We start from the raw sequence: 13,532 nt of genomic DNA on the forward strand, positions 1-13,532 counted from the left end.
GACCTGTCTCCCCACCCGCACACAGAGGGACCTGTCTCCCCACCCGCACACAGAGGGACCTGTCTCCCCACCCGCACAGACGGACCTGTTTCCCTACGCCCCACATAGACGGACCTGTCTCCCCATGCTGCAGAACCGCAGGGGGGAGGCGGGCGTCAGACACACCTACCTTCTCTTGCACCCTCCAGGCTGGGGACCCGCATCCCCATACAGCAGAGAGGAGAAGTGCTAACAGTAAGCTTTCTGTCGGCTGCTTTTCTTGTTGTGACATATTCTGCGAGCAGGGCCAGCTCTGCTGCTCTGAACTTCCTGGAGCTGCGTGACAATTACAGACAGGGAGCCCGGGCAGCAGTTCGACTCTAATGTGCCGAGTCTGACCAAAATGACTCTGCATGGCTCTGCGTGTGTCCTGGGGGGACGCAGGGGACTTGCCGCCAACAGAAGACCAGACAGCCTGCTTACTGCCCCCAGCCACTGCTTTCTGCACACCCAGCTGGAACTTCCCAACCCGCGTGAAGTCTGGTAAGACGCAGGTGGCTTCTAACTCAACCTCTGCTCCTAGGCCTGGGGGTACAGCAAAAGCAGGGAAGAAATGACTGGTGGAGTGGAAGACGAGGACAGAGGAAAAACGAGGAAGGGAAAGAACAGAGGAGCACCCAGGTCAGAGAGTGCATTGGGCCCCGTGGCTCAGACTGGGAGCCAGAGAGCGCTGACGGCCGAGGAGAAGACAGTGCCGGGTCACGACGCACACACAGCTGTCCTCCGACCGGCCAACGCCACTAAAACTGCCAGCAACACGAGCAACACTATTCCACAGCACTGTTCTTTTCCTGGGTTCGAAAAACAAACAACTTTATGCCTTCTACACGATTCATTACGTGTCTTGTTATGGATGTTTTGAATGGGTAAAAATTATGCCAATATTTCAATGAAATATATTAAAGCTCATTCATAAGAGTTATTTGTTTGTATCATTATAACCTCCCTTTTAAAGCACATTTTAATGACTTGTTTTGCTTATATATGGCAAGCTAAAATGAAATGAATGAATCAAAATCTTCCATTTCTGCTGTTACACCACAAAATAAGAAGAAAAATGAGTGAACGCACAGTCTGCCCCATGGATGAATGTTAATACACTTTAGCTAAAATGCACGTAGGATTTATGTCTATTTCATAATTTAAATTAGCTGCTTAATGACGCACAGCTACTGTCTTCTCTTTATCCCTATCCCAGTGTAATGTAATTTCAGGCAGAATGAGAAACACGCTCTCCAGTCTGCACATCCTTGGGAAAGCGTCTCAGGCGCAGGGACAGGGCGGCAGGTAGCTCTCTGGGCCAGGAGCTGTGTTCCTCGGCCGTCTCCGCCTGTGGAGATGTCTGAGGCGTGTGCAGCACACCAGTGGGGAGCCAGGGGCTTTCACTGGGCCACGACAGGAAACACCTGCCTGTCAGTCTTACTCTCTGATGCCACCATAAACTCAGAAGCAGCTGGCGTACGAAACGTCATTCTGAATCTAGGGTCCACGGACCTCAGCAGGAAAGGAAACCAGGACATGTCACACTGCTACACACTTTAGTGTGCAGGTGGGGCCCCAACACAAGACGGGACTGGACTCCGTCAGAAATTTTGTTAGCAGCAGACAAACCACGTGAGAAAATCAGCTGCCAGCTCCCAGGTCCAGATGGTCCCACAGGGGTGGACGGGGCCTGTGCCTGTCGGGAGGAGAGAGGTGGGATGCAGAGGGGCTGGTGCAGCCAGGCACACTGGGAAGAAACTTGCTTTTACTCTTTTTAATACTGCTTCTTCTAAGCAAACTGAAAACAGTCATGTTTTGACTCCCAGTGCTCCCAGGCATAACTGGTTACACGGGAACATTCTGGAACTTCCACATTACAGAGGCACTGACCCTTCCACCGACTGCCTTTAGGTCAGACTCTCAGGAAGTCAGAGACCCCTGCTCTCTCAGCTGCCAGGTTGCTCACTGCCTTCTACCCAAAGGACAGACTCAAAGAAGGCGCAGACAAGTAAGGAACACGATGGACCAGGGACACTGGCTAATCTGCTAGCTAGAAAACCACCCCCAGGACAGACAGACACGGCTGCACATCTCCAAACATGGGCGTGGCAGGGTCACGGCGGGCATCCCCAGGTGTGGACTGGACGACACAAGGCTCCGACCAGTGATGGCACTCACCACCTGCCGGGCAGCTTCCTGCCTGCAGTGCGGCAGAAGCAAAATCCCACTCCCAACACAGGCCCAGGCCCAGCCACTCCTGGGATGAGGAATTCCCGGTTCCAGTAACGCTGCCAGGGTCCCTCTGAAGGGCCGCTGAGCCCCGTGAGCCTGGCCCTCCCAGCTGTAGGCAAGGCGGAGGGGGGGGTGCTCAGAGCACCGGCCTGCCCCTGGGCCCGGCTGCACTGCTTCTCCCCATGGTCCCGTGGAGCCTGGCGGGGTTGACAGGCCATGGTGTGTGCGTGCGTGTGCCTGCGTGTGTGCACAGGGAGGACAGCAGTCCGTGCTGTGGTGCTGCCAGCCTGCCTGCCTGAGCCTGCTGCTCACTCTGCCGCATCAGGACAAGCGCCTGCATCACGACTTCAGGTATTAAGGCTCATCTTTCCTGCAAGGGGTAAGTGCCCTCCGTCAGAAGGAAGAGACGGTTTTAACACACGCAAGGATGGTGGCTGAATGGGCCTCTCATCACACGAGGCAAAGTCTCCGATCTGGGTAACCAGGGTAGTGTAGACCAATTCCCACGGGCTGTGTCTTGTGAAAGTCACAGACGATGAACGCCAGTGAGGGAGAGCCAGGTACGCTGGTGCCTCTGTCCTTGCCTAACCCCTCCAATATAGGCAAATGTTCTAAGAAAAAACACAAAAGGAAGTTGAAGAAATGTTTTCGCTTCTAGCATTTTGAATTCACCTATATACCTGCTGCTATCAACAGGGATAAAAAAAATATTGCTTTAATTTTTTGAATCATCTACAATAGTTTACTTCAATACTAACCAGGTCTCTCTCTACACCTCCTGAGCTGTCCCACCTGCACCCCTATTCCAGGTCTACACCTCCTGTGCTGTCCCCACCTGCACCCCCTACTCCAGGTCTACACCTGTGCTGTCCCCACCTGCACCCCCTACTCCAGGTCTACACCTGTGCTGTCCCCACCTGCACCCCCTACTCCAGGTCTACACCTCCTGAGCTGTCCCACCTGCACCCCCTACTCCAGGTCTACACCTGTGCTGTCCCCACCTGCACCCCCTACTCCAGGTCTACACCTCCTGAGCTGTCCCACCTGCACCCCCTACTCCAGGTCTACACCTGTGCTGTCCCCACCTGCACCCCCTACTCCAGGTCTACACCTCCTGAGCTGTCCCACCTGCACCCCCTACTCCAGGTCTACACCTGTGCTGTCCCCACCTGCACCCCCTACGCCAGGTCTACACCTCCTGAGCTGTCCCACCTGCACCCCCTACTCCAGGTCTACACCTGTGCTGTCCCCACCTGCACCCCCTACGCCAGGTCTACACCTCCTGAGCTGTCCCCACCTGCACCTCTACCCCAGCCTGGCTCTACATTTTCTAACCACTGCCTCCGAGAAGAAATGCTGAGCCGCTGATTTCACAAAGACGAAGGTGCTGGAATCTAACAGGTACTGCTGACCAATCTGTAAAAGTAAGAAAAACCAAAATGCGGGAACAGCCCTGTGCCAGTGTGGTCCTGAGCAATTCTAAGCGACCTCCATGGAGGACACTTCATCCTCAGGCACCCCAGGAAGTGAGTGATCGCCCTGTTCTCTGGGATGTGACACTGGGGCACAGGTTACGACCAACCTGTCCCAGTCTGCGAGGCTGGGTGAGGAGCCAGGCTGGACCCTGCTCCCAGGAACGGTGCCCACACTGCCTTACAGGGACATCACCCCAGGAGCCCTGTCCTTGTTGTAAACCAGGAGCCGTCTCTCGCGCACCCCTCCAGGGAGCGAGCTTGTCCACAGCCTGCGCTTCTCCTTCCTCAGCTCAGTCCTGAGCCTCCCTTTGCCAGGATCCGGACTTCCCCAAGCAGCAGTCGTGACTGCAATCCCTTATGGGTCATAACCAGACTTAAAACAGGAACACACGTGGCGTGGTCCGTGTGGTGGGGACGGTGCTATGCTTGTACTTGTGCCGGGGCGTCTGGTCCTGACGTGAGGGTGCTTCGTCACCTGTGCCCAGCCCCACCCCAACCACCCTGCTCTGACAGGACGTCCCCCCCCACCCCCCGTCACTGCATTCACAGCCCTGCGTGGGGAGGCTTCGTGCCAGGCAACTTGTTCAAGTTTTCAGAATTAATTAAATAAGGAAAACTGCCGATACCCAATTATGTAAAAGTAAAGCAGAGCAGAACAAGAACATGCAAACGACAGCTAGTGAGCACCGCTGCTTACCCCTCCGTCCGGGATACACGTGGGGGTAGTACTCATAGTAAAGGTCTGGCTGATCCAGACTTCCAAAGGGCTCGAACTCCATCTCAGCGTTCTGGAAGAGGCCCAGCTTCACCAGCAGCGCCAGCCGCACAAACCAGAGCTGGGAACACAGAGGCGATGAAACAAGAAGTTATCTACACACGTCAAGTCCAGAAGTCCCTATGCCTTAGTAATCTGGCATCAGAGTCTGAATTTTAACATTTAAAACAAGGGCTAAACTAACTTGTTATCTTTGCACATTTGCAAAATTATATGTCTATAAGAATACACTTCAGTTTAATAATAACGAGGCAAATGACTCTGATTCAGTTTAACTCGACAACCCCCCGCTGGGGCAGGTTCACAAATCACCATAGGTGCTGTTATGAAGATTCAAACACAGCCCTGCCCCAAGGAGGACGTCCCGTTGGGGACGCACCTGAGACCTGGAGCAGGTCACAGGCAGATGGCGTGTGGAGGGTGGCCTTGAGGGATGAAGAATGCCTAGAGTCAAAGGCCAGGGACCAGTCTAGCACTAGGGAGTAGAAGGAATAAGCGCTCAATGTGGGCCGTCTGCGAGGCTTGTGCGCACAGGGCACTCCTGAGTGCACCCAACAAAGTGACAGAAGTGCAAACTAGAGAGCTGGAGGATTCTAGAAGTAAAATGTACCTTAGCAAAGAGCTCATGATCTCATTTCACCATCAAACATCATGTTGTGGGGCCAGTGTTGTGGCACAGTGGTTTAAACTGCCACCTGCGACACCAGCATCCCATACGGGCACTGGTTTGAGTCCTGGCTGCTCTACTTCTGACCCAGCTCCGTGTTAATGTGTCTGGGTAGACAGCAGAGGATGTTTCAAGTGTTTGGGCCCCTGCACCCATATGGGAGACCTGGATGCTGGGCCAGTCCTGGCTTCAGACAGCTGTTGCAGCCATCCGGGGAGCGAACCAACAGGTGCACTCCTCTCTCTCTCTATTTGCCTTTCAGATAAGTCAGTCTTTAAAAAATCATGTTGTACACTACAAATACACACATTTTCAATTTGCCAATTAAAAAGTTACATGGAAAAAAGGAATTACTAGTTTAAAATAAAACTGAGGTTAGACAGCAGCATCGGGAGCCCAAGATCACACAGCCGGCAACAGAACGAAGGGATGGGTTTCAGGCCGAGCCCAGCGCCCAGCGTCCTCTCACAGCCTCCACATTCACGGCCGCAGGCTGGAGGGTTTGCACACTGCACAAAGGCTGCACTTGACTTGGTGGGCAGGCAGGTGCTCTGCGTGGTTCTGAGCAGGAAGGTGAGACGACCCACACTGTGCTCAGGAGTGCTTGAGGGCTACTGACTGACTGACTGTGAATCCAGACCTGGAGCAGCTTCAGCAAAGGGAGCACAACACTCCCAGGGGGCCTGGACAGAGGTGGCGATGAGCTGAGAGGCGTGAAGGAAAGTAAGCTGTGATCTAGCACACCAAAGGGTGGAGAGACGAGGAGGCAGGGGCGCTCCTCTCCTCCGTCCTCCAGAGTGAGCTGGTGCATGCTCTCCCTTCCACACTGGTGCACTGGTTAAGATGTCCACAGCGATGCCCACACCCACATCAGAATGCCTGGCTGGAGTCCAGACACCTCTCCCAGTTCCACCTGCCTGCGAACCTGCACCCTGCGAGGACACAGATGACAGCCCAGACAGTTAGATCTCTGCATCCCACATGGGAGGCCTGGATGGAAATCCCAGCTCCTGGCTTCAGCCTGGCCCAGCCCCAGCTGTTCTGGGCCTCTGGGGAGTGAATCAGCTAATGAGAGATCTATCCACATCTGTGTGTCTGTCTCTCACGCTGTTTCAAATAAAACAAATTAATAAAAACTTCAGCATCAAGGGGCTGGCAGTGAGGTGCAGTGGGTTAAGTCACTGCCTAAGATGCTGGCATCTCACATTAGAATGCTGGTTTTAGTCCCAGCAGCTTTATTTCCAATCCAACTCCCTGCTCAGGCACCTGGGAAAGCAGCAGAAGACAGCCCAAGTGCTTGGGCCCCTGCCATCCACACGGGAGACTAGAAGTTTCTGGCTCCTGGCTTCAGCTGATCCCAACCCTGGCTGTTGCAGCCATTTGGGGAATGAACCAGTGGATGGAAGATCTCTCCTCTTCCTTATCCCTCCACTCAGTTGCTCTGCCCTTCAAATAAATCAATCTTTGGAAAAACAACAACAAAACAAAAATATTCATGGGAAATTATAGAAACAATACCCAAGCTTCAAACTGCACTCTACCCTGAGTAGTGGGATAAAGCCCCACACCTTCCCCTCGCCCAGCCCAGCTTGGTTTTGTGCAGCCACCAGCGGCCCTGTGGCGTCAGATCCAGGTGCCCCTTACTTCACTGAGTCACGGTCATGGCCCCGCCGCACTGGTGATGCTGGCCACGGGGATGTGCCAAGGAGATGCCACAGTGCTTTCTCTAAGCACAAAGGTACAGCTCCCAACTTGATAAGGGAAGGAAACCATTCTGTCTGAGGCTGCTAACATTTATGGAAAGGATAAATATTATATTCATGAAATTGTAAGGACGGAAAAAGAGGCCGGTGCGAGTTTTACCGTTGCACCTTGAATTACACTCAGCCACAGTGCACGGCAAGTACTTGCGATGGAAAGGCGTGAAATCTGTGCAAGCAGAGGGAAGAACAGAGCACGCCCGGGGTTCAGCACCAGCAGCAGTTTCAGGGGGACCAAAGGACGCAGTCCACTCTTGATGAGAGGGAGCGGAGGAGGCCCTCCCTGAAATAAGTGCACCCGCAGTCCCCGGTGACTCCCAGGGGTTCTTGGTGGCTGCGGAGCATCTGTGAGTGCTTAGTGCTGGATGAGTCCCACACGACTTGGGGTAGCAGTTAGCAAGCCCCCCAGGAAAGGTGAGAATTCAAGGATGCTTGCAGCTGTCCCCTTTTTGTGTGTGTGTGAACAAAAAGTTGCCTTTTGTTCACAACTCTGCTCTATTTTAAATTTCAGAACAAGTGACACTCTAGCAAGGAGAGCACACAGCACATGGGGCCTCGCTCTGTGCAGACAGAACACCCTGATGCCACCATTTCTGCCAGGCCCAGAGGCCCCGGAGTCTGTAGAGTGGCTGTCGTTGCCATCACGAGAGGGGGCTCCCTGCCCACCTCAGCCCATGGCTGGGGTCTGCTGGGTGGCTGTGTGCCAAACACCCTGTGCTTGAACTGCTGAGATTCAGCGGGGTGGGGAGTCAAGTTCACGCTGGTGTCACACACACAATCATTAGGAAAGGAAGAGCTAGAGTTTGTTCTCAAATCGTTTTCACTGGCATGAAAAACCACGGTCCCCATATCTTCAAATTATGATAAGCCAAATAAAAATAAAGCAACTGCAAGGTGTTCCTACCTGCAGCGAATCTGTGGTATGACTGGTAGGCAGCCCGCTCTTGCCGTAGCCTTGGCCGTGGGCGGTGAGAAGGCGTCCGCACAGGTCAACTGCTGCCCTCCAGTTTTTGCAGCTCTGTAAGACACAACAGAAAATACACGAGCATAAAACATGGCCACTGCACACAGTCGGCATTTCCAGAAGCTGTTCCACGGAGCCGTCTGTATCCGTGCTGAGCCGGCTCGGCCGGTGGAGCAGAGGGGTGCGCTACGCATCAGGCTACACGTGTGACCAGGCACCCAGGGAGCCAAGTGTGGGCTACAGCTGGAAATGAGCAAATCATGAAAACACCTGAGTTCACACAAATGATACACAATTGACGAGACTGGTCTCCTTTTCAGCAAGACAAGGTTTCTGTCGATGCAAAATTGAAACTTCACTTTCATGCTCCGTGCTGCATATATTTATTTGTCTCTGTAAGATCTGCTTGCGACTGTAAAGTGAGTGGTTCTGCACGCTCAACACATGGCATCAACATGAACAAAAGGCACTGAACACAGGCTGGCCTGCGATGGCCCTGCAGGCTGTGACAGAGCCACAGAGAGGCTGGCTGGCCCTGACAGACTGGCTCACAAACTTGGACTCCTGCTTCTTTCTCCTCAACAGCAGAGAGGATGGCTACGAAGCAAACGCATGGGGAGGCAGCAGAGGGAGTACTTGAATCTTTTAGGGCGCTCACAGTGGACCCTCTCAGCGCTGTGGGTGCACCACTGGGCATCGGCGGACAGGTGGCCTCCACACCTCCCTGCTGGTGAGGGCTCCGGCTGGGGGGCAGCCTGGTGAGCGGACGCCATGCCTTCGCACTAGCAAGGGAGACACACACGAAGCAGTCCTGTGGTTGATTAAACGGGCTTGCAGGCACGCCTGGTGCTTCCTCAGTAGGAAGTTTAGGTTTCCCTGGAAGCGTGTGGTCAGGTGGCCCAACTTACTTGCCAGTGGAGTGTGGAGGGTGGGTGAGTAACAGCCAAGACCGCAAGGACGACCAGGAGCACAGACCCCTAGTTAGGCAAGGGGCACAGACCCTCCAGGCAGAGGAAACGAGCCGGGGGAGCAGTCGATGCTACCCCAAAGGCAGAGCATGCCTGAGGAGCAGCAAGGAACCTGGCGAGGCTGGGGCACAGGCAGAGGGGAGGTGAGGAAGTGAAGGAAAACACAGGCAGGGCCGCAGGCCGAGATTCTGGACTCACCCTCAGGGCAAGGGGAAGCCACTGGAGGGTTGTAAGGAAGACACATCAACCAACCGAAAGCATACACTGGTGTGCGTCACACACCTCCTACGAGAGAGGCCTCTGCTTCGCCAGCTGTATTATGTAAAACCCATGCCTGGATTTCAGATTTATGTATTTATTTCAAAGGTAGAGCACCAGAGAGAGAGGGAAGACAGAGATGGGGGAGAGTTCTAAGTGGTGAGGTCACATGAACACAGCCTGATCAGGAACATGGGCACTGGGAGGCTGGCGGCAGTGATGGGCTGGGTCACAGCCACGAGCAGCCCTGCCCTCTGCCCAGGACTCTGGCTCAGGACTGATCAGATCTGCAGAGCAGCTGGGCTCCACCTCGCTGATGGGAGGACTCAGGTGGCAGACAAAAGCACCAAGCGTGTGCCAAGTGTGAAGCAGACATTAAACATGAACCTCACGCTTAAGGTTGTTCCCACTAAATCCAACCTGTTCTCCCCAAAGTCAGTTACACACACACAGGGGGAGAGAGACAGACAGGGAAACAGACAGTGGTCTTCCAACTGCTGGTCCACTCTAGAAGGCTGCAATGGTTAGGGCTGGGCCAGGCTGAAGCCAGGGGTCAGGAGCTTCGTGCAGGTCTCCTACGCGGGTTTCAAAGCCCTGAAAGCTTGGGCCATTTTCCACTGCTTTTCCCAGGCCATTAGCAGGGAGCTGGATGGGGAGTGGAGCAGCCAAGACACAAACCAGCACCCACCCAGGATAATGGTGTCACAGGCAGTGGCCACGGTGCCAGCCTCTCAATAATTTCCTGTAAGTCTATCAGCAAGGACAACCCACCTCCTGATGGGAAAGCTGTTCCTTCCCGCTCTCTTGTGTGCGACTGTGCCGTGAGTGAACGCTCAGTGACAAGACAGTGAGCGAAGACATCGGCCTGGAGCTGGGAGCTGTCAGTCCCAGCTGTGGAGCTGACACGGGCCACCCCATCTTGCCAGCTGCAGGCAGCTCAGGCGCCTCCGCTCTTCCCAGCGGTGCCAAACAACCTTCCGCTGAGCGGGTGCGCACTCACCTACTGAGGGCACCTTGGTTGCCCCGTGTTTTTGACAACTATGAACAGAGCTGCTATAAACACCCACGGGCAAGCTTTTGTGTAGATGAGAGCACGCCTTACTCGGGTGAAATACACCGTGCAGCAATGCAATAGTGGCACTGCGGCATCGAATCGCATGTCAGTCCTGTAAGAAACCGTCCAGCATTTTCCCTTTATCTGAAGTGGCCACGCTACTTTGCATTCCCGCCAGCAACGTGTGAAAGCGCCTGTCGCTCTGCATCCTCGCCCGCATCTGGTGCTGTCAGTGCTCGGATCTTGGCTGCTCTGCTAGGGGTGCAGTGGCACCTCGCTGTCAGGACTTCTCAGCGTTTCCTCTCGCGCGTTTTCTGGAGACCTGCACCTGCCACAGCCTGACAGTGAGAACCAGCCTCCAGCCCGGCCTCAAGACGGCATAATACAACGTGATTTCTTCAGTATACCTTGTAGCTTCTTTCCCCCGCTGGTGACATGGAGCTGGCCACGTACATTATGCAGCCAGTCTGCCAACGGCTACGGCTGCCCCTGGGTTATGCACCATTTCCACACAGCAAGGGTCTGTGGCATGCTCGCCAGCTGGGTCACAGCCTCTCCAGCATTCTGAGAACCACTGGCCAACCGGGAAAATGAAACCAGTGCCAGCCAATTTCCCCAACTGTCCCAGCCATGGCAGAAGGGCTTCAAGAAATACAGGATTTCCATGTTCTGGTTGACAGCTCAGAAGTATTTTTAGACCAGATAAGATAATTTACTAAAACTGTCTCCAAATGCCTTCTCTAGTCTAAATTCAGTGCAATAACCATTTTATGTAATGTAAGTGGCTATGCATACTCCCCTTGAATTGCAAATGGGACGAAGTGAGAGGGAAAGACAGCCTGCCAAGTGTGAGGCAGCCCCATGTGTGCCTCCAGGCAGCCCCGTGACCAGGGCTGGTTAGCTGCAGCTCCCCTCTCTGGGCTCCTGGTCAAGCACACTGGCTTTTCCTGCTACACAGAGGCGAGGAAAGTCTTCCCCCGGGGAACGGCCTGCACAGGGACAGGAAAGCTAGCCCAGGGTGGGGAGAAGCTGAGGCCCTAGAGGAAGGAACAGCACTCCAAGAGCCTGAAGTGAGTGGTGGGAGCAGGAGGTGACATAGCGGGCATGAGAGGACATGCGGGTGACAGGTGCTCCGAGGCAGGGCTGGGAGGTGAGGACAAAGGGTGATGAGGGTCTGGGGGTGAGGCTGGGCCTCACTGGCCGGCACTGGTTTGCCAGCACACCTGCCAGTGGCACATTTGAAAGCACCAGGCCCCTTGCAGAGATGGGGGGGATGTAAGGGGCCCACGCAGATGTGAGTAAAGCAGTAAGGCCAGGCTGGCACTGGTAGTCTGTGTGCAGGGGGACAGGGGCTGGAGACAGTACAGGGCAGTGGTGGTAGCAGACTGCTGGGAACTGGGGGTCCTGGCAGGAGCGGGCTCCGTGGAGGCGGCATGAGGGAGAGCTACGTGGCCAGCAGGTTCTGAGACAGAGTGGACTGTGGCCCTGCTTACAGCTGGCCGGCTGGGGAGATGAAGTTGCATGGGAATGAAGCTTGCTGAAATGAGAAGTAGGAATCAGAGAGATGAGACTTTCTTGGGGACTCCAGGGAGTCTGAGGGTTACCATGATGTCACGGGAGGGAGAGAGATGACGCGGCCGCCAGGGGTGAGACTCTGTTTAGCCAAACGCCTAAGACTTGAGTGTGTAAGAAAGCAGTCGTGGACCTAGGTGGAGAAAGAAAGGGTCATCAATGGTGAGAACAAAGTCGGGGGAGGGGGCGGTGCAGCTTGGCCTGGGACAGCAGGAGGGCTGGGTGGGCAGCTGGAAGGAGGCAGAGACAGTGTAGAGGGAAGAAGGGAGAAGGCGGGGCGACCCGACAGCAGGGCCCCAGTGGGGCTGACAGGTGTCCCTGTGCAGGGGTCAGGATGTGGGCTCTTCTCCAGCAGGGTCAGAGGACACTGCAGGCTGCATCCACCAAGGGCACAGCTTCTCAGACGTGAGTGAAAGACTGGCAAAGCAAGCACGCGTGGCATTTGGATAAGAGCATTTCCGAGACGAGGACCATGGCCACCGAGCTGGGAGAAGCAGGAGTGCGGAGAGGAGCTGATGCAAGGACGGAAAGCAGAGCCCCTGCCAGAAAGACCCCCAGCGGGCGGCAGAACAAACTGGCTGCTGGGACAGCTGTACAGAGCTTCACACGGGAACTGCTGATCCTGCTGGTGGAGCCCGTGGTGGCCAAGGCAGGTGTGGCCAAACACAGGCAGGCGAGAGGGAGGCGAGCAGCTCCAGAAGCTGAAGGCTTGGTCCCGGCCAGCCCATCTGTGTGATGCCAAGGTCAGCAGTGAGGGCAAAGGTTTTGGGGTCATGACTATCAGACATATACTGAGCAACTGTCAGCGAGCTGACCCCACAGAGGTGAGTCACTGCCTGGGTTACCACCGCCGTGAGATGCAGAACTCAGTGGTCCTTCGTCGTTAACAAACACAAAACGGGGGCCGGCGCCGTGGCTCAGTAGGCTAATCCTCCGCCTTGCGGCGCCGGCACACCGGGTTCTAGTCCCGGTTGGGGCGCCAGATTCTGTCCTGGTTGCCCCTCTTCCAGGCCAGCTCTCTGCTGTGGCCAGGGAGTGCAGTGGAGGATGGCCCAAGTGCTTGGGCCCTGCACCCCATGGGAGACCAGGAGAAGCACCTGGCTCCTGCCATCGGATCAGCGCAGTGCGCCGGCCTCAGCGCAACGGCTGCGGCAGCCATTGGAGGGTGAACCAGTGGCAAAAGGAAGACCTTTCTCTCTCCCTCTCTCTCTCACTGCCCACTCTGCCTGTCAAAAAATTAAAAAAAAAAAAACAACACACACAAAACGAGCACACACAACGCCGACCTCTGCTCCGGGCCTCTTCACTCTGAAGCCGGCACTGGACCTGCTGCACCGCAGGCTTCTCAAAGGCGTGGCTGGTATTCTGCTGCTCTTACTGTTTTGGGCCATGACATTACAAAATGAGTGTTGCTGTTGCCATCTCTGGAAATGAATAATCTAAAGTTTTATTTTTCCAGTGTTCTCATATACTTGGAGAGCAGAATGCCCGCATGTCAGGAATCACAGAATCAACCCACTGGAGGACAGCACGGACAGATGGGGCACACGTGCCAGCAGACAGCAGATCCCCCGCAGAGTACTCCGCTGGCGGGAACGCCGTGGCTGCCTCCACGTGTACACGGAAGATCCCAGGCACCCACACACCCACATCTACTCAGCACCGAGGAGGAAGCTCCCGCCTTGCCAGGCAGCAGGAGCACCAAGAAGGGCCTGCCGGGAGGATGCCCACAGAGAGAGGGTCTACAAGTGAGTGCTCTGAGACACATACATGCAGCACTACATGC

General features: G+C 55.1%; 1 protein-coding gene across 3 annotated transcripts in view; it reads right to left on the reverse strand.

The window, feature by feature from the left end:
* The window catches only part of TRAPPC12 (trafficking protein particle complex subunit 12), an 85,939-nt gene that overhangs the window by 44,869 nt on the left and 27,538 nt on the right, over positions 1-13,532 (reverse strand). For all 3 annotated transcript variants that reach the window (XM_008274555.4, XM_002721126.5, XM_008274553.4), the window contains exons 4-5: positions 7,835-7,948; positions 4,426-4,564 (exon numbers count right to left, since the gene is read on the reverse strand). In XM_008274555.4, the coding sequence (XP_008272777.3) occupies positions 4,426-4,564; positions 7,835-7,948 (253 nt within the window). The remainder of the gene's footprint in view (positions 1-4,425; positions 4,565-7,834; positions 7,949-13,532) is intronic.

The sequence above is a fragment of the Oryctolagus cuniculus genome, chromosome 2 (genome assembly GCF_964237555.1).
Source record: "Oryctolagus cuniculus chromosome 2, mOryCun1.1, whole genome shotgun sequence".
Taxonomy (NCBI): domain Eukaryota; kingdom Metazoa; phylum Chordata; class Mammalia; order Lagomorpha; family Leporidae; genus Oryctolagus; species Oryctolagus cuniculus.